Source organism: Brienomyrus brachyistius, chromosome 5 (assembly GCF_023856365.1).
Source record: "Brienomyrus brachyistius isolate T26 chromosome 5, BBRACH_0.4, whole genome shotgun sequence".
NCBI lineage: Eukaryota > Metazoa > Chordata > Actinopteri > Osteoglossiformes > Mormyridae > Brienomyrus > Brienomyrus brachyistius.
The window spans coordinates 28,540,744-28,565,359 of record NC_064537.1 but is presented as its reverse complement, the minus strand read 5'-3'; the positions used below and the strand labels follow the sequence as shown (position 1 = coordinate 28,565,359).

Below are 24,616 nucleotides of genomic sequence, written 5' to 3'. Positions count from 1 at the left end.
CCTGCATGGGGTCTGCAGTGTGTATGTACATCAAGGCTAACATTACAGTTGCATGACTCAGATTTCTAAGTGGCAACCTCCTCAGTAAATGAAACCAACATGTGCTATTTTTATATTTCAATATAGCACCTATATAACATCCTCCACTGAATAGTCTATCATAATTTGTCAGACACACTGAAATTTTTTAAATCCATTAGTGACAGGAGCTAATTTTAACCTCGTCATCTCAGAGAGCCTCCCACACCTATGTCAGTTTGAGATTTCCTTTGACACGCTGCAATCCAGTTCTTTTTCATAATGATATTCCCATTTTCTAAAATGAGCCGCTCTTGATCCAGTGTCACGAAGACTGTATTGAAAGCAGATGGGCTCAGGGTTCAGTCACTTTATATGGCCCTTCTTTGTAGTAGCAGGGTACAAATAAGAGGCCCTCAGTGCACTAGAATGGGGTGAGTCGTGAGGAGAGGAGAGGGTACTTTCAAATGGTAAATAAAGCACTACTCTGTCCTGCTTCCCACAAGTACTGAAACCAAGCAAAACATATTATTTCCTTGCAATTGCTGGATACTTTATAAAAGAAGGCCAATAAAAGAAATCATTTTGTAATATATCGATATGAGCATAGAGAACATTAAAAATATATATTTTTTGAACAGCAGTGTTCTAATTGTTGTTATATTTGCTCTAGTTGTGTTATAATGTTGATTATATGCCTGCCATTCTGCTTCGTGATCATACAGTATGCATTTACAAAAATAGCACTACCCAGACTGCATGGAAAATACCTCGCCATTTCCAGGAGATCCGGGGGGGTGGTTAGTGCAGTCTATGGAAATTAAACAGGCGCAGGCGCCTCCTTGCACTGCTTTCACAAGATACTAGATGGCACTCTAAATAAAGAGTAGCATTATTATGGAGAAAGCTTAGCTTAATTCAACGTCCCCTGATTGGTTAGTAAATCGTATTCTTAGCAGCCTTCCCAGGTTGTATGAACTTAATAAAAACAATTCAAAACAAAATATAGATGAAAATCTGCTTGATCAACCTGAAACACAAGGTTTTACATGAAAGTTTAATAATTTACAGGTCCTTTCATATCAAGTGTCATGAACGAAAATTCCATTGAAATTTGCACTAATGCCCTCAAACACCAAAATCAGGGACAGAAAATGTATCCTGTATTATGGATTGTGCTCGGCTTTAGAACTGATTTTATTCTCTTTAAGCACTATAATATTAACGAGTCTCTTTGGAGCGGAAGATTAGTTCGACATTTATGAACTTAAGGAAATTGAGTAAATCAGACTAATGATAAATTGTGGTACTTCTGAGAGGTTCTGTTGTTAAACAGCAGATTCCTTTTGCTATATGGAGATTTTTAGATATTATTTAATATAGGTATAGCTACTTCAGCTATTTATTTTTATGATATAATATTATTCATCCATCTAACCATCCAGCAAATATTTATTAAATGAAGGTTGCAGTGATCCTTGGCACCTATCCCAGGAAGCAGAGGGCACGTAGGATACGCCCTAAATGACGAGGTAACTTTAGGACACACAAGACTAGATAGATCTATCATTATCGTTAATGAAAAGACAAGCATTAAAGCGGAAAAACCGGGGCGTTTCTTGGGGTGGGGGCTATACTGTTCGCTGAGAAGAAGCGAAACACAACCATAAGCACATTTTCATGACGGACTCTTAACCGATTCCCTTGTTGGTGAAAAGCAAAATTAACGACGGAAAAAAAAATCAGGTTTGTGGAAGTAAGACAGTCTAAACAAGAAAGAGTGATTTACATATTTAACAAAAACTGTAAAATGTGACTGCAAAGCATTGCGTGAAATAACAATAAACAAGCAATAAAGTGTCTTTTGCTTCGAAGTGCTGGTGTTGTGCCGAATTCTGCACCCCTGCCGTGAAATGCACCCCCTGTCGGGAGCGCGCACCGCTCTTTTCTTCTATTCGAAGTGGGAAAATACGTAGTTCCGTCAATCTAAATATGCAACAGAAATATTAAATTGCGTTTGCACATTTAGAAGACCACTGTCCCACTTCACGAAGGCTGCATTTAACCCATATAAAACTGATAAACTGTGACATGTAAACGATGAGCTCCGAACGAGAACGTAGGTGATTTATTTGTCTCGTCATCAGTTTACTAGTTTGAGAACAAGGAAGTCCTTCGCTTTAAGAATCAAAGCAAATTACACAGTATTATTCCCTATACATATCTAGTAATTATCTTTTTCCACAATGAAGAGAGTGTTCTGGTACAGTGATCCGAAATACCTAAACAAAAAAGATATTTATCTTTATGACGGCTAATCTGGCAGGAACTTCATTTCCATTCTCCCCTTTTATTCCATCACGAAATGCTGCTATCAAGCGACATATTTAAAGAAATAGATAATAATTAATTAATTTCATGAATGCCATATCACGTGCAGCGCGGGGGTGAGGGGGGGGGGGTGCATTTTACGGCAGCTTACTTCTTTCGTATTTAAGAAACTGGCTCAGTACCTGTGCTATTAGTACCTTACAAAGTTCGCTCTGTTTATTGATCTTGATCTATTGTGCAGGTTTATGAAAAGCATATTAGGAGGAGGTGAACTGACAGGAACATGCAGGGGTGGAAGGGGGTGTGTCCTTTAGCATAAGGGTATGCACCCTTTTTAAATCTATCGGCTAAGATAACAACATTAGGGGACCTGCCATGAATTGCACCCCCTTTGAATTCTTGAAGCATTTTGGTATCTAATCACCGGAGACAGAGATACAGGGGGGTACCATTCACGGCAGGGTACCTGCCGGGAATTGCACCCCCTTTGAATTCTGGGTCTGAATGTCCTACATAAATGAAATTTGCTCAGGTAGTACACTTTGCCATACAGAGTGTACTGTCCAAAGCATTTTGGGATCTAATCACCAGAAACAGAGATACAGGGGGGTGCCATTCACGGCAGGGTACCTGCCGGGAATTGCACCCCCTTTGAATTCTGGGTATGAATGTCCTACATAAATGAAATTTGCTCAGGTAGTACACTTTGCCATACAGAGTGTACTGTCCAAAGCATTTTGGGATCTAATCACCAGAAACAGAGATACAGCGGGGGGTGCCATTCACGGCAGGGTACCTGCCGGGAATTGCACCCCCTTTGAATTTTGCAGGAAAATGGACATCCAATTTTAAATTATTTAGGTTCCCCTGAATCACAATGTTTTATGGAGTGATCTACAGTTAGACAGATACAGAGCGCTCCGTTATGTCAGGATTCCTTTTTCAAGAAATGTAAATATCAATCGCTAAACTTATCATGTATGTTTTGGTACCAAGTTTGCATCATGATTCACAGTTAAAATTACAGTTTGAACGCCAATGATCTTGGATGCCAAAAAAATGAATATGCTGCCTCATGACAACACATGTAATGCACTGTACCTACACAGATTATGAAACAGACCTTGCTGATGTCAAGTGGGCATGAAATGGGATATAATGTAGAAACTTAACTTAATGTTCTAGTTATAATTATTCATTTCAACATTAAAGTTTTCCTATAGATATCATCTGAGATTCAATAGGCAAATTATTTTGTGAAGGCATAGAAACTTTAATAATAAATACAATTAATAATCCCAACAATGACTACAAACTAAACGCTTAATAAAATCAAAAGTTCACTTATTATTATGGATAATAATAATAATGTTAGAAAACAATTAGTTGCATTGTCAAATAAATAAGTAATTAATCCTACATGAAACACAAAACTAATAAAATGACAATTCCTTATGTGCATGCTGGACAAATATAGTCCTGATCAATAGGAGGATTCTGCATGCAGTCATGGTGGTACCATCTGCTGCAAACATCACAGCAGACCTAAAGGGAAGGGAGAGTGTTTCCATTAAAGTATGGTTAACACTTATCACATTAAGTATTCAAAGCAATGAATGTAATCAGAATAGGTAATTCAGGGAAGATTATTGCCTACATATAACAAGTACTGTCCTAAAACACAAGTAAATATGTACAGCGCCCTCCACAATTATTGGCACCCCTTGTAAAAACTTGTAAAAAAGGCTTAGAAAAAATCTTCCTCTCAGTGAAGTAGCTTCATCTCACACTGAAATAAATTTGAAAAATCCAACCTGTCTTTGAAATAAATTTATTCAAAGAAAAAACAAATCCTTCATTAAGAAATAATAATTTTTCATAAAAACACATGTGCCACATGTGTAATTTTCAAATTTATTTCAGTGTGAGATGAAGCTACTTCACTGAGAGGAAGATTTTTTCTAAGCCTTTTTTACAAGTTTTTACAAGGGGTGCCAATAATTGTGGAGGGCGCTGTATATATTTACTTGTGTTTTAGGACAGTACTTGTTATATGTAGGCAATAATCTTCCCTGAATTACCTATTCTGATTACATTCATTGCTTTGAATACTTAATGTGATAAGTGTTAACCATACTTTAATGGAAACACTCTCCCTTCCCTTTAGGTCTGCTGTGATGTTTGCAGCAGATGGTACCACCATGACTGCATGCAGAATCCTCCTATTGATCAGGACTATATTTGTCCAGCATGCACATAAGGAATTGTCATTTTATTAGTTTTGTGTTTCATGTAGGGTTAATTACTTATTTATTTGACAATGCAACTAATTGTTTTCTAACATTATTATTATTATCCATAATAATAAGTGAACTTTTGATTTTATTAAGCGTTTAGTTTGTAGTCATTGTTGGGATTGTTAATTGTATTTATTATTAAAGTTTCTATGCCTTCACAAAATAATTTGCCTATTGAATCTCAGATGATATCTATAGGAAAACTTTAATGTTGAAATGAATAATTATAACTAGAACATTAAGTTAAGTTTCTACATTATATCCCATTTCATGCCCACTTGACATCAGCAAGGTCTGTTTCATAATCTGTGTAGGTACAGTGCATTACATGTGTTGTCATGAGGCAGCATATTCATTTTTTTGGCATCCAAGATCATTGGCGTTCAAACTGTAATTTTAACTGTGAATCATGATGCAAACTTGGTACCAAAACATACATGATAAGTTTAGCGATTGATATTTACATTTCTTGAAAAAGGAATCCTGACATAACGGAGCGCTCTGTATCTGTCTAACTGTAGATCACTCCATAAAACATTGTGATTCAGGGGAACCTAAATAATTTAAAATTGGATGTCCATTTTCCTGCAAAATTCAAAGGGGGTGCAATTCCCGGCAGGTACCCTGCCGTGAATGGCACCCCCCTGTATCTCTGTTTCTGGTGATTAGATCCCAAAATGCTTTGGACAGTACACACTGTATGGCAAAGTGTACTACCTGAGCAAATTTCATTTATGTAGGACATTCATACCCAGAATTCAAAGGGGGTGCAATTCCCGGCAGGTACCCTGCCGTGAATGGCACCCCCCGCTGTATCTCTGTTTCTGGTGATTAGATCCCAAAATGCTTTGGACAGTACACTCTGTATGGCAAAGTGTACTACCTGAGCAAATTTCATTTATGTAGGACATTCATACCCAGAATTCAAAGGGGGTGCAATTCCCGGCAGGTACCCTGCCGTGAATGGCACCCCCCTGTATCTCTGTTTCTGGTGATTAGATCCCAAAATGCTTTGGACAGTACACACTGTATGGCAAAGTGTACTACCTGAGCAAATTTCATTTATGTAGGACATTCATACCCAGAATTCAAAGGGGGTGCAATTCCCGGCAGGTACCCTGCCGTGAATGGCACCCCCCTGTATCTCTGTTTCTGGTGATTAGATCCCAAAATGCTTTGGACAGTACACTCTGTATGGCAAAGTGTACTACCTGAGCAAATTTCATTTATGTAGGACATTCATACCCAGAATTCAAAGGGGGTGCAATTCCCGGCAGGTACCCTGCCGTGAATGGCACCCCCCTGTATCTCTGTTTCTGGTGATTAGATCCCAAAATGCTTTGGACAGTACACTCTGTATGGCAAAGTGTACTACCTGAGCAAATTTCATTTATGTAGGACATTCAGACCCAGAATTCAAAGGGGGTGCAATTCCCGGCAGGTACCCTGCCGTGAATGGTACCCCCCTGTATCTCTGTCTCCGGTGATTATATACCAAAATGCTTCAAGAATTCAAAGGGGGTGCAATTCATGGCAGGTCCCCTAATGTTGTTATCTTAGCAGATAGATTTAAAAAGGGTGCATACCCTTATGCTAAAGGACACACCCCCTTCCACCCCTGCATGTTCCTGTCAGTTCACCTCCTCCTAATATGCTTTTCATAAACCTGCACAATAGATCAAGATCAATAAACAGAGCGAACTTTGTAAGGTACTAATAGCACAGGTACTGAGCCAGTTTCTTAAATACGAAAGAAGTAAGCTGCCGTAAAATGCACCCCCCCCCCTCACCCCCGCGCTGCACGTGATATGGCATTCATGAAATTAATTAATTATTATCTATTTCTTTAAATATGTCGCTTGATAGCAGCATTTCGTGATGGAATAAAAGGGGAGAATGGAAATGAAGTTCCTGCCAGATTAGCCGTCATAAAGATAAATATCTTTTTTGTTTAGGTATTTCGGATCACTGTACCAGAACACTCTCTTCATTGTGGAAAAAGATAATTACTAGATATGTATAGGGAATAATACTGTGTAATTTGCTTTGATTCTTAAAGCGAAGGACTTCCTTGTTCTCAAACTAGTAAACTGATGACGAGACAAATAAATCACCTACGTTCTCGTTCGGAGCTCATCGTTTACATGTCACAGTTTATCAGTTTTATATGGGTTAAATGCAGCCTTCGTGAAGTGGGACAGTGGTCTTCTAAATGTGCAAACGCAATTTAATATTTCTGTTGCATATTTAGATTGACGGAACTACGTATTTTCCCACTTCGAATAGAAGAAAAGAGCGGTGCGCGCTCCCGACAGGGGGTGCATTTCACGGCAGGGGTGCAGAATTCGGCACAACACTTGCAATATAGTACAAGTAATACTTGAAGATCAAATGCATCTGCCCACCCCCCAACAGAACGTCTGCCCCCATACTGACCAAATGGTCTTGAATCGTCATTGGAAAAAACAAGTACCAAAGCATACGAAGTTTTAATACGGACTTCAGCTAACGACTTTCAGATTGCACGTCTCGCGACCTGAACCATCATTATGAACCAACATTCATAAATGCGAGACTGTAGCAGTGAGAAGTTTTGCTATTATGTGCGTGAGGTGACCCGCAGTCTCCTTTAGTGTAAAAAAACTATATGCTATTCTAGTGTTCCTCACCATATACATCCTAAAATAATGGTCAAAATCACAACAACGTCAACTCCTAAGCGACTGGGGAAAAGTGATAACACGGTAAACACATTACTTTATAACTCCCCAAAACTTCTGCCCATTTAATAAAGTTTCTTCAAACCGAAAACTGGGTATTTAAATTTCAGACCTCCCATCGTGCTCTGCGGCTGCAGCTTGGAATTCAAACCGGAGAACCAATTAGAACGGAGCTCGACGAATGGGCAACCACTCAGAACGGAGCTTAACGAACGGGGCCGCTTTTGAAACGTTGCAGGTTTTCAGTGATTGAGCAGCCGTTCTGTGGGGTGCAGTGGATATCATCTTATTTCGCCACTTCTGTATATTATACGTGAAGAGGATACGGAGGCTTTTTGTTTTGTTTACACTGCTAACTGGAACATTTTTTTATCTCACCGAACAACTTCTGTTAATAATATTGTGTTTTGAATTATGCTGTACTGTGTTGGGACTACAGTTTAACCAGCGTCCCTCTGTCGTGACTTTGCTCGGCGGGCTTATTTTGTGAGGCCCTTCTAATTAATTTCGAGTAAGATAAAGCGTTAATTCTCCTCAAAATGAGCGCAGGGATCGGCAAACAGGCGAAGCCGGCGGTGCACGCCGACCCAAAGGCGGCAGCTCCCCTGAAGGAGATCCCGGATATCTTGGTGGACCCTCGGACCTCGAAGCGTTACATGCGCGGACGGTTCTTGGGCAAAGGCGGCTTCGCCAAATGCTATGAGATCACCGATCTGGACACCAAGGAGGTGTTCGCCGGTAAAGTGGTCCCCAAGTCGATGCTGCTTAAGCCTCACCAAAAGGAGAAGATGTCCATGGAGATCACCATCCATAAGTCGTTGGAGCACCCCCACGTTGTGGGGTTTCACGGTTTTTTTGAGGATGACGACTTTGTGTATGTCGTGCTGGAGATCTGCCGGAGAAGGGTGAGCTGCCTGCCTTGCGTTAAACTCAAAGTATTTATACAGTGCCTGGATTTACACTCGGTCATACAGCAGTATTGGTACTTGCAAAGTGACACCGCATATCTGACAGGCATCATTGTAATTGTACTAGCCTTTAAAGTGCCTTACTTCAAGGGCCTCCGCTGTAGGGCTGGTTGCCGGTGCTCTGGTCCAAGGGTTTCCAGTGTTTCCTTGTGGCGTCAGCCTTTCTTTTATTTGAAGCATTTGTACATGGCAAGGTCATTTCCAGTTAAAAAAGGAAATCCTGTACATTTACTGTTTTCCATGGGAATATGGTTAGGGGAAACCCTGGCTGGAATTGCTTTGTCAGTCATTTATTCACTGAGGGAAATGTATTGTGTACTGAACATGGAGACCTTACTTGTTTCCTCCAAACACTAGTCCCTGTTGGAGTTGCACAAAAGGAGGAAGGCAGTGACTGAACCGGAAGCACGATACTACATGAGGCAGATGATCCAGGGCTGTCAGTACCTTCACAACAACCGGGTCATCCACAGGGACCTCAAGCTGGGCAACCTCTTTCTGAATGATGATATGGAAGTGAAGATAGGTAAGGCGGGCAGCTTCTTTTTAGATCTGAGGCCTTTTTACATATGAGATCTATGCCTGCCTCGGATTTTGGCACTTTGAAATGGCTGCATTCTCATGGTCTGTTACTGTACCAGGAAGAGACGCTTATGTTTCTCTCTCAGGTGATTTTGGTCTTGCTACAAAGATTGAGTTTGATGGTGAGAGGAAGAAGACATTGTGCGGGACGCCCAATTACATTGCGCCAGAAATCCTGTGCAAGAAGGGTCACAGCTTTGAGGTGGACATCTGGTCACTGGGGTGCATCCTGTAAGAATGGGCTCTCTGATTCATGCTGATAACTGACTGGGATCATCTGAAGCCTCTGCATGTCTTTGCCCTTGTGCAGAATCATTTCCCCTAAATTACTTTGTACCTCTTTCTGCAGCTATACCTTACTTGTGGGGAAGCCTCCATTTGAGACATCCTGCCTGAAAGATACATACCTCCGCATTAAGAAAAACGAGTACATGATTCCACGGGTAGGTGGCACCGTGCTCCTACAGCCACAGTCCTCGCATTTTGTGTGCCTTCCACAGCCTCATGTGACGCTCTCCTTCCCAGCACATAAATCCAGTGGCAGCCACACTGATCAAGAGAATGCTAAACGCTGATCCCACCCTGAGGCCCACCATTGGCGACCTGCTGTTGGACGAGTTTTTCACGTCGGGGTACATCCCCCTGCGCCTGCCCACCACCTGCCTCACAGTGCCTCCCCGGTTTTCTATCGCTCCCAGTTCCTTAGAATCAGATCACCGTAAACCTCTCACTGCCATCAACAGAGGTACAGTTTCCATTGCGTCTTTCAGATGAGTGGTAGACAAATGAGGGTCGTGTGTTGAGAAATCTTATGGTCTGGGCTGTTGCTGGTTTTGTACAACCATCTATTTGTGTTCTATATGCTTATAAGGGATATTTGGAAACTGGATTTAAGACCTGTGTATGCCCCAACTTCCATATGAAATCTTGATACCATGTTTTTCTTTCCTTATGTCTGTCAGGTGATGGGTATCTCTTTGTCGTGCTGATCCCCTAAGCATACGAGCAACTGCACTCCTCTTAATTTGCCATTCAGTGAAGTGTAATGTGAGCTGTTTTTTCTTTATGTTCAGGAACAGACAGTCCAGTAGAGAATGTAGAAAAGATGAACCAGAAAGAAGAGCCCCAGCTTAAGTCAGTATTGCCCCGCTGTGTCGTGCATGATCTTGAAGCTCCTGCGCATGTATGTAAAATGCATGATTGATTGCTCATGATCTTGCAGGGAAGAATCGGAGCCTGCAGATTGTTACCTTTCAGACTTGTTGAAACAGCTTGCCGACTTTAATGCAGCCAAGCCCTCTGAGAAAACAGTAATCCGTCAAGGTAAAACACTTCTGCCATTCCTCTCTCGTTGATGCATGCTGAACTGTGCCTCTTAGCCAATTTGTATGCCTCTTGTAGAGGAAGCTGAGGATCCAGCCTGTGTCCCCATCTTCTGGATAAGCAAATGGGTGGACTACTCTGATAAATATGGCCTAGGTAAGGCTGCTTTTGTCCTAGACATTAGTGCTGATCCATCTTTCCCTGGAGCTCACATCTCACATTGTCTGTACAGGGTATCAGCTCTGCGACAACAGTGTGGGTGTGCTCTTCAACGACTCCACACGGCTCATCATGTACGATGACGGGGATCGTCTGCAGTACATCGACAGGAACTCAGAGGAGTCGTATCTAAGAGTGCGGTCGTACCCATCCATGCTCACCAAAAAGGTCAGTCCTGAAACCCTGTGAGCCTTCACACTGCTAAAGGGAACTGGTTATTTTAATTCTTGTGAGGTTTGTGTTTTAAGTGGCCATGTTTCTCCAGCTGAGGGTGTCTGTAGTAAACTCACCCCTGATCCCCAGATCACCCTGCTGAAGTACTTCCGTAACTACATGAGTGAGCACCTTCTGAAGGCTGGGGCTAACATCACTCCACGGGACGGAGATGAGCTGGCTCGCTTGCCTTACCTGCGCCACTGGTTCCGCACTAAAAGCGCCATAGTGCTGCACTTGAGCAACGGCACCGTGCAGATCAACTTCTTCCAGGTGAGGGTGCTTTTTATCGCCTGCCTGTTCCTGACTTTGCCTGCCACTGTAAGGTGGACCGTTTGAAGCTGACTTGGCTGTTTCTTCTCTTCAGGACCACACCAAGCTGATTCTCTGCCCACTGATGGCTGCAGTAACATATATCGATCAGAAGAGGGAGTTCCGCACCTACAGAATGGCCCAGATCGAGCAGTACGGCTGCTGCAGGGAGCTGGCCAGCCGCATGCGTTATGCTCGAACCATGGTGGAGAAGCTGATGGCTTGCAAGTCCTCAGTGGGACGCAAGCCAACGGCGGAGGTGGAGCATGCCTAGGTGCCACCCCTGAATGCCCTCTCTACATCGCGCTTCATACTTTTAAAATTTCTTTAACAAAACATGCACGCCTTTAAGATTACGCTGGTTAAACTGTTGTTCAAAGGGTGTCCTCCTGTGCCTCTACCAACTTGTGTATACTTGAACTTGGATGATGACTTATTTGTCTTGTAAAAAATGTACTGTTCAATACACATTTCCTTGGTTCCCATTTAAATGTAAACAATCCTCCATAATAATCAAGATGATAGGATGTCGTCTTATCATGTTATTACTCTGTATGTGTGTCGGCTGCCTTCTGTACAGAAGTTCACTGTATAAAATCCTAGGTGGGAGGAATACAATGTTTACATGAGATTTTAAGTCATTTGGTATATACCAAGTAAATAAAGATGTTTTCAGAAGTAAGCTGAAGGGATTTTCCCCCCCTCCCACCATCATTTAATAAAAAAAAAAAATCAGGACACAAAGCTTTAAAATATATTTATTTCAAAACAATACAAAAGTGTCCCTGGTGGTATTGAGTCCTATGTACAAAATATGTGCTGAAAGGCTAAATTTACTCCTGGTAAAAGCCACATAATACAATCATTAGGCACTTTGCTTTCATTCCTAGAAATCATTTTCTGAGTCATGCTAGAATGTTCTGGGGAAAAAAGTTTAATTTTCCTGTTGGTGTACAAATCTAAGTCGTCAGATCCAGGAACTAGGTTGTGTACAGGTCACATAACTGGTTAATTGCTTGTCTCTCTCTGAGCAGCATTGAAATGCAAACCTTACGAGCAGCAGTTCTCTGTTCATATTAGTGCAAAAGTCCAAGATTTATGCCAATGGACACATAAGGACTTTTGACTCTTCATATTCTACATCTGTAGCTAGCTGTGTGGTTCCTTTAAAAATTCAATGTTTTCCACATGGGTGGGATGCTTTTAAGTTAGTCGTACAACTAAACTCTATTTTAAATGCAGTATTTGGAAGCAACAGGGTGCAAGTAATATACCAGGGCAAGCCCTGTGTCATTTTAAGGGAATTTTAAATCCTTTTTATGATAAGCTTTTAAATAAATGCTACTCTCTGCGATTGGACAGAGTCCCCTCTAATTTACCATCTACAGTGATGATACTTGGGATCTCTTCACATCCATGGGAAACAAGCCATTGTTAGGCATCAAAGAATGAAAGGCTTCTTTGGTTTTCCAATGTGTGACTCTTCTATGGGTAAAGAGTATAAAGTTTGAGTACTACAAATATACACCTATGAAACTCCATCAGTTGAACTTAACAGGAAAGAACGAGTAGTCTTTGGAGCAACTGCAATTCCTCAGTCGTCCTCTGTCCATCGCTGCCAGCTTGCCTTTACATTTGGGTTCACGCTGTTCCCAGAGTTTTTCCACCACTTGCCGTTTCCATGGATGTGTAACGCTGAAAGGAACGTTCCCTCTGGCTGGAGTGTGATACGTGATACTCTCGGTAGTGGAGGGATGATCTCAGAGTGACTTAACTGTCACCCTGACGTGTTATTCCTTGAGGAAAGCCGGAGACGGTGTGGGATAATAGGTGTGGAAGAGACGCTCCTGTGCACATAAGTGCAGGGCGGTGTGCGTGTGCAGAAGCAACCGCGGGAAGCGCGAGGTGAAGTAGTGCACAAAGCCTTCGGGCACTTCTCCAAGAGTCTCCTGGACTTCCAGGGGCAGCTCATGGTAGTGGTGCTTCTAATGAACACAAAGACACCATAGCTACTAAATAAATATGAGCATCCAAAGATATGAGGCATATTCTTGTGTGTAAGGTGACACTCAAGTGAAAATCACTGAATTATTTTTCGTAACTTATAAGACGCCGGCTTACGAACCTTATTCCTCATGGCCCTCAGTAAATCTCGAACTGAGTTACCCTTGTAAGTGCGAAACTTCCTGAGATCTGGGGGGACACAGGAGACCTGGTCAGTCCTGCCTCTGAATGATGTCCCCCCCTTGGCGGTCAGATGCACCGGACCCACCTGTCTGTAGTGGCACTGAGATATGCATCCTCCAGTTGGTGCGGACCACCACCCTGCCCACTGACTCCAGCCTCAGTACGAGGGGGCTGTCCGCCGGCTCCTTCTCCAGCCGGTCACTGACGTCCTGCAGGGCAGAGGCAGCCTAACTTCCTGCTCAGACAGACCGACTTGCTTCGTTTTGACGGGATGGGCAGCTCCCTAGCGGCCCCCGCACCTGAAAGAACTGCAGCTGCTTCTCAGGACTCCAGAAGAAGGGGTGCTTGAGGATGCAGGAAGCAGATGGACGGGACTGTGGCTCTGGGTTGATCATCTGCTCGATCAGGTCCCTGGCTATCACGTCATCTGAGGCAAGGGTACACATATCCCAAGTCAGGCTTTTCTGTGTTCCAGTTACTTTTTCATTTTAAAGTTAAGGGTAATTTTACATGTTCTAATAGTGTTCTGTATGGCAGTTGTTCTTTTGTTAAATTGACATTTTTAATGGGGTACACAGAAGTGAAGCCAAAATTTAAAAAACTCACTCAGGATAACTTGTCTTTGTAAAGTAGTGCTCTTAATACTACAATATTCCAATAATTTAAAATATGCAGCCTTGTAGCCTTTCTTTGAAGATTCAACATGATTTTTCTTAGAGAACTAAAAGAGGGATGAGATCCCTCATAAGGAGCAGTCCAGAAGAGGATGCTTTTATATTTCAGCCAGTGATCAAACTGTATGGGACATCCTCTACGCAGAAGGTCAGACAAAATGTTTCAGATCTTCATTCATTAAAGCATTTTGTTGTGATGGTAAAGCTGGATGCTACTTGGTTTTTCTTATATTCAGGGCAAGTATCTATACCCCATCACTAGCTCTAAGTCATGCTGGTTTACTCGGAAAAACAACAATGTACTGGTGCTCACCATGACAGTCTTCCATGAAATGACCCAGTATGTAACTTCCAGCTAGAATGTTAGCTTGCCGGTGAATGGTGTTTCCAAACGGATGCTGCCCCTTGGAGACGACATAGTAGAAAACGCATCCTGCCGAGAAGATGTCCACCGCGCTCGTCTGCAGAGATGAAGGAGCAGACTGATGACCTCATGGTCAATGATGTGCTCTACCTCATGTCAAAAGGTAGACCTTTCAGCCATATCATCGGTGCCTTGATGCTGCAGTGCCTGTCCCACTCCAGCCTCACCGGGTTGTCCCTGGGTGGGTCAAGAAGCACTTCGGGGGCGATCCAGCCTTCAGTACCAGGAATCCCAGAGCGTAAGCTGAAGCTCTGCCGTCCAGCAGGCAGCTTCTTACACAGGCCAAAGTCGGAGATCAAGGCTCGCACTTTCCCCAGTGGCCCTGGCATGGACAGCAGGATATTCCGTGGCTTCAGGTCCCGGTGCACTGCGAACGTCAAGAGGCAAATCAGTGAAGGAAAAGCCCACAGGCAATGACGGTGCATGTACCATGCCAAAGGCCTTCAAGATCCTCGGAGCCCAAAACTCACCAATGTTGAGGGAGTGCAAGTGGCTCAGGCCACACATGGTCTGCTGTAGCAGAGTCACAGGGTCCAGATTCAAATATGGACATTCTGGGTCCTCAACATACTGCAGACAACAGAAGAACATCCTTAGCATGTTATCTGTATCACGCACACAAGGTTTGTCACTCACCCACCATTTATCTGTTCAGATAAATGTACCACTTGAGACCTTATCCCAGGGACAATGAGGTTCAAGATAAGGCACACCCCGGACAGGACTCCAGTCCATTGTAGGATGCTGACACAGTCACACTAAGTAGTCACCAAGTATCCAGTAACTCAAGACACTTGGAAGTGACTCATGAAGATAAAGAACATACCAATACGTAAGGGTAGAACCTGCATGCAAGCCTGCCTCACCTGCTGCAACGTCGCTGCGCAGAGCTCGATGGCAATGTAGATAAACTGCCGGTCACGCTCAGTACAGAAGTAGCGAATGACGTTGGAGTGCTCGTCCGACTCGCGGAGGAGCTGCACCTCTCGCTCCGCAAAGTCGAAGCATTCGGGCAGGATGCGCTTCACCGCCACCTTCCGGCCGTCAAAGCTGCCCCTGAGCAAACCAAGCTACCAAGCCTGAGCAAACCAAGCTACCAAGCCTGAGCAAACCAAGCTACCAAGCCTGAGCAAACTGCCAGTTTCCTTCAAGGAAATTATGACAAATCACAAAATGGCAAAAGTAACTGACAACTTCCGAAATTTGAAGCTCACCGAAACACAAACGTGCCCTCTGCCCCATGTCCCAGCACCTCTGTGGGGCTGAAGGAGATCTTCCCCACCTCCATGTCGCCTGCCCCAAGTACATCTGCAGACAATAACAAAGACAGAGTGAAGTCGCCATAATCGCCACGATCGAGTGTCAGTCAGGACTCGCCTGGCCTGTTCACCTTGCTCTTGGGTGTCGGGGGTCAGCAGTGAGATTTGTTGTGTAGAACCATTTGAATAGCTGTGTCTGCTTCCGTCGCTGCTGTGGGGACCTGCTGTCTCGGCGGGTGACGGCAAGACCTGCTGGTCCTGAAGCTGTTGCAGCCTGGACTTCAGGACCTCTTCCAGTTGCTGCTGCTGAATCTTCTCCTGTTGGGCCATGCGCTTCCATACCCAAGGCGATACCGCACAGATGTGTTTGCATGATATGGTCACATGTACTTGGGTAACATGAATGGCCAGGAGATTAGTTTGCTTCTGACTGTAAGTCAGAACTCACCCGTGGATAGGTGAGCACAAAAGCTAGCCAGCCCCCCACCAGCAGAGTAAGCACTGCTATAGTGAAGGGGTCCTGGATAACGCTCTCAGGAAGAATGGCTCTCAGTGGCAGGCTACCAGCTCCCCGGGAATCCCTGTCCACCAGAATGGGATCTCCTTCCTTGTTCTCTGGAAGCTGCTATGGAGCAAGAAGATCTGTTTAAGAACCCGAGTGTCTTTCATGGAGGTCTGGGTGCAGACAAGCACTACCCACCTGGTGGTTTGGAGCGCGCGACCCGGACTGTGGTGGGATAACCGCCTCACCGGAATGCTGAAGGTTCTCCGGGAAGTCCCGGAGCATGGTGGTGTGGGCCATGGGGGGCAGCTCATGGTGACCTGTTGGTGCAAATTAGGCATCATGTATCAAGTATCATCATTCCTTCTGCTACAGAGCAGATCCTCTTCTATAATTATTCTGTAACATTTGAGTCGTAAGTGATGTATCACGTGCAACCACAGCTCAGCTTGTTATTCAAAGCTTGCAGTTAATTAGCAATAAAACCACCACACAGATATATACCTAACTGCTGCTGTTTTTCAAACGTGGGCTGTACCGATCTACTCCGAGACCTACCGATGAGCAGCCATTGGTTGTGTATGCTATGGCTGCTTCCCGCTGGGTACTTGACGTCCGTGCTGGGTGTGATGGCGCACTCGCCCCGCTCTCTTACAGTGACCTCCTCAGTCGTTGGCCCCTCAATCCTGGCCAACGTAAGACCACGAGGCTACATTGGGAATAGGATGTCACTTGTTGTCCCTGCTGCTGAGTAAATGACAATCTGACCAACTGTAGGTTTACACACTTACCAATATAGACACACCCTCATGTACCAGTGATGTAGAAGCATAAAAATGGGAGTTGAGTTTTCCTACATAGAGTGTAGGTCTGAAGAAAAAGAGTAGCAGGTATATTTATACAATTTTTAACAACCCAGTGCCACAATTCAATGCAAAATAAACACACTGTGATTTACACGAGTTGAGTCTTCGTGCTGGCCTGCTCCTTGACGAACTGGTAGCTCCACCTCATGGTGTGGATGTGCTGAGAGGTGAATGTGAGGTAGCGGAGCGTCTCCCTGGCTAGGTTGAGGTGCGGGGCACGGCGCAGGCTGTCCTGCATCCACAGGTACACTCCCACCACGGGCGAGCCATAGTTCTGCATCCACAGCACGTCGCCCGAGTCCCGGTCCACCGTCACCATCAGCCCGTCCCCGCTGGATGCAAAGTGAGCCATTTCTTTTGGTATAGGGGTTCACGGCACACAACACAAACACATGGTTTAGGTGGAGATATTCAGCCTCTTTTCAATGCAAACTCAACTCCCCAAACACCCATTCAGAGACACAAAACACCCATATGCCTCATGAAGGAATATTATTATTTTCCCTTCCTATATCAATGGCTCCTCCCCAATATTGTGCTGGGGAATGTCAGTCAGAGGGGTGGTGGTGGGTATTTACACATACAGTCCCTCCACAATTATTTGCACCCCTTGTAAAGGTTTGTAAAAAGGGTTAGAAAAAATCCATCTTTTGGTGAAGCAGCTTCATGTCACACTGAAAAATTAAGAAAAATCCAAACTTTCATTAACATAAATTTATTCCAAGAAAAAGAAAATCCTTCATCAAGAAATAATTATCTTTAATAAAAACACATGTGCCACAATTATTGCCCCCCCTGCTTGTAATACTTTGTACAACCTCCCTTTGCCAGTATAACAGCACTCAATCTTCTCCTATAACATTTTATAAGGTTGGAGAATACAGAGCAGGGCATCTGAGACCATTCCTCTTTACAGAATCTCTCCAGATCACCCAGGGTCCTCGGCCATCTCCTCTGCACTCTCCTCTTCAGCTCAGCCCACAGGTTTTCAGTGGGGTTCAGGTCAGGGGACTGAGATGGCCTTGGCAGAAGCTTGATCTAGCGGTCAGATAACCATTTCTATGTTGATTTGGACATGTGCTTAGGATGACTATCCAGCTGGAAGATCCAATGACGGCCCAGTTTTAGTTTTTGGCAGAGACAGCCAAATTCTGATTTAAAATGTCCTGGTTGTCATGGAATCCATAATGTGCATTGTACCCTAACGAGGTTTCCGGGGCCTTTGGAGGAAAAACAGCCCCACAGCATCACAGAACCTCCACCTTATTTTGCATTTGGGATGAGGTTCATTACATTATAGCCATCTTTTTTTTTACGCCAAACCCACCATGCTTATTGCCTATAATTTCCAGGGCTGCCAATAATCGTGTCACATGTGTTTCTTAAAGATAATTATTTCTTGATGAAGGATTTTTTTTTCCTTGGAATAAATTTATGTTAATGAAAGGTTGGATTATTCTCAGTTTTTCAGTGTGATATGAAGCTGCTTCACCAAAAGGTGGATTTTTTTCTAACCCTTTTTACAAACCTTTACAAAGGGTGCCAATAATTGCACAGGGAGCAGTATATCTGCATATACCCACCTCTACCATAATGCATTTACTGTATACCCACCTAAAAATTGTCAGAAATGTTCCCGTCATCGAAGCGTGTATACGCAGTTATACAGTATAACAATATACCCACCTACCATGACACCACAACACCAATGATGTCAGGCTTCCCTCTGCACCAATAATAATCTCCCTCTCCACTCCAGACATTTCAAAGAGGCATGAGATCAGCAGCCAAAACCACTGAACTGCACTGAGTGATGCTCAATGATTCCATATTGTGTCAAACACAACACGCTTTAATACTAGTACACTCCACGCTCACGGTCACAGCAAATGTCCGGACGTACTGTAGTTGTACTTGTCGTCGTACACGGGGGCGGAGTAGTCATTGTATGTGGCGTTCCAGCGCAGCTCCCGTGTCTTGGTGTCATACATGGTGATCATGTATTCTAGAGACACAGTCAAAAAGAGCGTCACGTGAAAAAGTCTGCCAAAAACTATTTATCTACCAATTAAACCTGTATTTGGCCAAAAACATACCACGTAACATTTCAGATATATACAAATACACTGTAAATCAGTTTAATTACGTAATTAACTTAATGAAGTATCAATTAGATAAATGAGATATGTTATGGTCAAGTTCAACAAAGTTACGCATGGGTATACTGGGTAGTAATTGAGGTGACTTGAGGAGAAGTTTGAACACAACACAACCTCATTTTACTGCCGACCCAACTACCAAACACCTGCAGAGAGACAAATCAGCCACATGTTTCCTACCTCAACAGCTCCTCTCTAATACTTTGCTGGTGGATGTCAAACACAGGATTCGAAATCGGACATTGATAGACACACAAGCCACTATTTTACACCAACACAATACAATTCTTTGGTATCTTGCACGATGCTGTTGGCGCCATAATCAATTAATATGTAATAAATCCTTCAATCCATCAGGAGAGCACTTGCATATGCCAGCCAATGTGTCTCCAATGTCCCTGTGTCTTCACAGAGATACCAGAGGCACAGAGATCATCGAGGCAGCTACATATGGGTAGAGGGCAGGTCATACCTGTGCGTCCAATATAGAGGAGGGGGGTAGAGGGGCAGACTGATTCAGAAGACCCCGTGGTCAGGCTGGTCTGCTTCTCCCCCGTTTGAGGGTCCACCACGAACCATGTGTCCTGCTTCTTCCCTGTAGAACACATGAACGGACGGTGACCCCCCCATGCGGAGGAACACGTGACGTCCACAGGCATGCGTGAAGCTTTACCTGTGTAGAGGACTCCATCTGAGCTCCGACAAGGAGATGACCGCACCAGCTCTGGGATGGTGAACGGCAGCTTCTGGAGAGAAGCACAGAAAATGACCCCGGCATGTTAGAGCAACCAAAAACCCAGAGAAAAGCGCAGGATTCTCCCATGATTCCTTCGCCCATTGACAGCATTGGCAGGTCCCACTCACCATTAGACCTTCCTTGTTTTTGCCTCCCAGCACATAGAGGCTCCCGTCATTGGGATCTGGCAGGAAGCCAGATCTGAACAGCACATAATAGTCATTAAATATGACAAGAACATGTTTTTCTTATTTACAAGTAGATCCACAGGGAGATACGACTGCTACAAGAGGCATGACTGTACTGATGCTTGTGTCTAGCTGTGAAGGAGTTCATTAAGGGACTTACTCATCCCAGTAGACGGGAACCTGAATGATGGGATCTGGAAGAAAGGCAGGGGAAAGGTGTGGTTTTTACTGGTTCTATACTTGGATGGAATGATAATTAGGAGTAGAATTCTGATCTGACCTTCTTTGAGCGTCCATTTAATCTCTCCGGTCTGCTTGCTGACTGCGTGCAGGTTCCCATCCAGTGTGGACACAAACAGCAGGGACTCTGGGAGGGTGACGGAGCTCGCAGTGTCACACTGTTCTCAGAGACCCCGAGGCAAGGCATCAGAGAGACGGAGGTGGAAATTAGGCCTTTATATCATTTCAGCTGTCATTTGCCGGTCATACAATAAGGATGGGATGTGTGCGATGTGTCAATCTCATGAAGGTATTCCACTCAGGAAAACAAGTACACCATTTCAAAAACAACACTGACAATATTTGAGAATGACAAATGCCAGAATTAATCAGAGGGAAAATGATGCCAGACATAGTAAACTGCAGGACAAGGAAACTCTCTTTCCATATAATCACCCAAACATTCAACTGCTGAGTCAAGGAATCTAAAATGGTCTTTCCTCATTTTGAGCTGTTGGATTGTATATTTCACTTCCAAACATTCATTCTGCCATTAAAATGACTGGGATATGGAACCACATCTGTTGTGCAGGTAGATCCTGTCACAGATTAATGTGCACCAGTGAAAATATTTTTCATCACGTCCTCCTGCTTTTCAAAATAACCACAGTTGAATTAGCATTAACATAATTATCATAAATGTATCATTTAGCAAACATTTCCATAAAAACAGACCGTCAAATTTCATAAGCGCTGAGAGAACGGAAATTAAGATTAATTACAACCTATTCCGGCTGTACATTGCTGAAATAACAGACAAACGCACAGAAGTATACATAACAAACGCCCTCGTTGTTTTCATTACTGCGGTAACCAATCGCCACGTTCATTTTTTAAAATTATGAACTGATTCGACCTGGATAGAAACCTGTTGTGAGAAAGCATTGTCTAATAGAAAACAATCGCTCCACCTCACATGCGTGTCAGCAGGGGAGGCCTGTCCCCCACTGAAGGTCGAACTGCAGGCACACTCTGCCCGTCGTTATGGTTACCGTGTTGGCGCAGGGCACTCCCGATTTGGCCAATGAGGCTTCTGCTCACATGGAGGACATTATTTTGAGTATCTCTTACGGCACACCTGGAGTGCAGATGTAGCCACTCGGTATCTGTGGACTTTTGCAGATACGCAGGGTTTACATTCTCGCTTTTAAATCGGATACTTTTACCCAAAGTGATTTACATTTGAGTAAGCGGGGTCAGCCGGTCCCTAGGGGAAACAACTCTGCCATTCCTGGGATTTAAACATACAGCCTTCTGATCACAGACACAGTGTTCTAACCTGCTGGGTCACTCACCGAATGGAACAACTGAAGGTAAAAAGAATCACAAAGTAGATTAATAACTGGGCGTAAGCAAAGTAACACAAAGAGACAACAAATAAGTGTATATAAACGTCAGGACTGATAATAGATTTGTATCGTTGAATGTTAGATCAACTTATGGCGGAGAAGATAGACAATGAGATAGATAAGTAGATAATTAAATCATTAAGAATGAGATAAAATGTATCTCTAAAGCACGATGCAAACATTCTCAATCCCGTGTCTGAGATCTGGAAGACAGAACCACGATATTCACACACCTCCCCCCACCCCACAACTTGAACCCGCTGCTGTAACCACAGCTCTGATCATATTACTAATGTTACAAAACTCATTTTTCATTTAACAATTAATACTGTGACACATGTAAACTACAAAATAATATTTTTTTTTTACAGTTAGGGTCAGCTGTATATTTTGCATAATTCACACATTACATCTATTTTATTCAAAATAGTACAACAGTGACTATTTTTGGTCCAATCAAAATCATGCCTGTGGTAATAGCTAGGCTAGTTTCCTTAGCTGGAGATGGATAATAACCTTGTGAAACACCCAGGCACATTCAAGTCAGCTGGATTTTGGTTATTCAGTAGAGTACAGTATTTTAAGTATTTTTGTTCACGCCATTCTTTTGTGTGAAGTTAAGCTGTGCTTTACTGAAACTCACATATACACACACTCATACAGTTCATACATACAGCACCAGTGTTGACATGGCAAACACAATTCTGTTTGCATCAGACGGATCTACAAGTATTACCCAACATGGTGAGTCCTGATTGGTCACGCACTGCGAAGGCTGTTTACTTAAAACAGGATATCCTGGACCAGAATCATTTATAGTCCCCCTGCTTGTCAGAGGCGGTTACTAGACATCTAGCATCAGCAATCCATCCCTCAGATTCAAGGATCCACACAGTGGGCCGCATGGTGCGTCTCCGCTGGCCCACCCTCATTCTTCCACATGCATATTGTCACTTACGGCGCTGCATTATACCGTTACATGTCTCACTGTCTGTTACAGACGAACTTGATGATTTTTTTCAAGTCAAAGTGAAATCATGATTCTGTGGTTATTGACAGGAAAGTGTGTCCATTCTGCTGCTTAGCTGGAGTGTGGCTTCTAATCGGGCAGAAATCACATGGAAGTAGCTTAAAAACCAACCAAACTTTCCACCCCAACTGAACTTTCTCCTCAACTCTTTTGTGGGGGGGGGGGCTCTGTCCTCGTGACACTCCAAAGTATCGGTTTACATATTTCACTCCTCGCACAGATCCAAATGTGTGCAAGTGTCGTCCCCTGTCATCAAACACACAGAAATGACAAACAAGAAGAGAAATCATAACAAGCCGTGCTGGCTTTGCAAGAGATGGGATATTCAGTAAATTGTATTTCTCTTGCTGGAGTCAGAGTAAAAGTCTGAGTTTGAAGACATACAACAGGTGTCTCATATACAACTCTGGGGTAGGTACCGCACCCATATTTACTTACTAAAGGTTGGCAAAAGAAACCAAGTACTGGGGTGACAGTTAGATTACACTACAGGGTGTGTTTTTAGCAAACACCAACTGCTCCTTGGTGTATCGCTTGAGCATTTTATTTGTTCACAAATAAAAATTCGTAATGTATTAAAACACTTAATGGCCAGCAAACAGTGTCCCTTTCACACTGCTATACACTGGAGGAAATCCAGTAAGCAAAGCATTATGGGTAGATCACCCTGAACTGTACACATTCTTAATATTTATTATGCCTTTAACATATATACATTATCGATCCCAACTACTTTTGCATTATACAGTACTTCTGTAAAAAGGATCAACTCACCCCTCACCGTAACCATTTCACTTGTTCTAGATTGTCTGATAATCAATGCTCGAACAAATACTTCTTACTCTTTATTTTAAATGATCCCTGTCACACATTTTGTACAGTATACTTTTACACACAAAATTCAACACACATACGCAAAATAAATGCACGGTAACAGAAAGGACAACAATATCCCGTTGTTCACCAACAATGGCGATGGTCCCAGCATCTTTCTTGTCCACAAAGCCGCTACTGGTGCATAATGATCGACCAGCGACTGACCAGCACCAGAAATAAAGGACAACAGCAAAAATGTCACTTCCGCAGAAAAGGACAAGTGCTAGAAATTGCACTGAATCCACTGACACCGCAACTGCTACTGAGCTCGTGTGAAACTTAGTGTAATACTATGATGGACTGCAGGGGAACATTAAGGTACCAATTAATGTATTTCAGAAGCGAGAAGCTGTTGCCTAAACAACATAGATATTCCACATAAACGTAAAATGACAAGTGTACCATCCCCATTCACTGGACTAAATGCAATCTTTATATTATTTAGAATTATTTTAAGTGGGTTATATGATGAGCAAGACAATCACGGACAACTGTACACTTCAGCTCGCTCCTCACGGCTTTCTAACATTATCTCGTCCGCGGCTCCATAAATAGATGAACTCTCTCTATATATATATATACTCCGAGTCTCACTCGTACTGAGGGGAAACTTTCAGTCACAGTATGAACCCCCAGTCGCCAAGCGGTGCTCCTTACCTGCCGGACGTTTCCACCAAGTAATATCAATAAGGACACCAAAAGCCACAGTCCCGTATCTCTCATTTTCCGAAACAATAATTGTTTCGTATAGTTAGTTAAATTATAATTTTTAAAGTTTTTATGCATACAATCAGAAAGGTATTATCATCTGTAAAAGTGCAGATCTTGAGTCCATGTTTCGTTACTCCGCAGAGGCATTTCGAGCTTTTCACTAACGGTGTGCGGAGTTACAGTTTCCCACGCAGCAAGCAGCGCTGATCACAACAATTAAGCCATATTTCCGTGTTGGGACGGAACCGCTGATGTCACCCGATGAAACGGCTTGTTGACAAACAGGACCGACCGCCCACCGCCCGGTGATTGACAGCGCATCGCGCCAATGGCGGCATGAAGGCAACATGCGCGGATACGGTATAACGGAAACGGGGCGGGATTTTCAAAAGA

The 24,616-nt window shown here is 43.4% G+C and overlaps 2 protein-coding genes across 3 annotated transcripts; one reads left to right on the top strand and one right to left on the bottom strand.

The window, feature by feature from the left end:
- Positions 1–7,569: 7,569 nt before the first annotated feature.
- plk1 (polo-like kinase 1 (Drosophila)) lies at positions 7,570–11,665 on the top strand. The gene is made up of 11 exons (XM_049012794.1): positions 7,570–8,271; positions 8,692–8,860; positions 9,003–9,147; positions 9,266–9,359; positions 9,442–9,661; positions 9,990–10,050; positions 10,139–10,239; positions 10,318–10,395; positions 10,472–10,626; positions 10,762–10,944; positions 11,039–11,665. The coding sequence occupies exons 1-11, from the start codon at positions 7,906–7,908 to the stop codon at positions 11,255–11,257; spliced, it is 1,791 nt and encodes a 596-aa protein (XP_048868751.1). The 5' UTR covers positions 7,570–7,905; the 3' UTR covers positions 11,258–11,665.
- A 60-nt stretch (positions 11,666–11,725) lies between these two features.
- ern2 (endoplasmic reticulum to nucleus signaling 2) lies at positions 11,726–24,500 on the bottom strand. 2 transcript variants are annotated; one of them, XM_049012789.1, is made up of 22 exons: positions 24,170–24,500; positions 20,259–20,376; positions 20,139–20,172; positions 19,919–19,991; positions 19,728–19,800; positions 19,527–19,649; positions 18,799–18,900; positions 16,988–17,249; positions 16,821–16,899; positions 16,588–16,738; positions 16,228–16,349; positions 15,976–16,152; positions 15,659–15,860; positions 15,483–15,576; positions 15,135–15,324; positions 14,739–14,838; positions 14,436–14,635; positions 14,158–14,305; positions 13,470–13,597; positions 13,256–13,379; positions 13,109–13,176; positions 11,726–12,968 (listed from the first exon to the last, which is right to left on the bottom strand). In XM_049012789.1, exons 1-22 carry the CDS (start codon positions 24,296–24,298, stop codon positions 12,774–12,776), a joined length of 2,892 nt encoding a protein of 963 aa, XP_048868746.1. In that variant the 5' UTR covers positions 24,299–24,500; the 3' UTR covers positions 11,726–12,773. The 2 variants fall into 2 exon arrangements, with proteins under 2 accessions (XP_048868746.1, XP_048868747.1); XM_049012790.1 differs by having other exon boundaries at positions 15,976–16,149.
- Between the last annotated feature and the right edge of the window lie 116 nt (positions 24,501–24,616).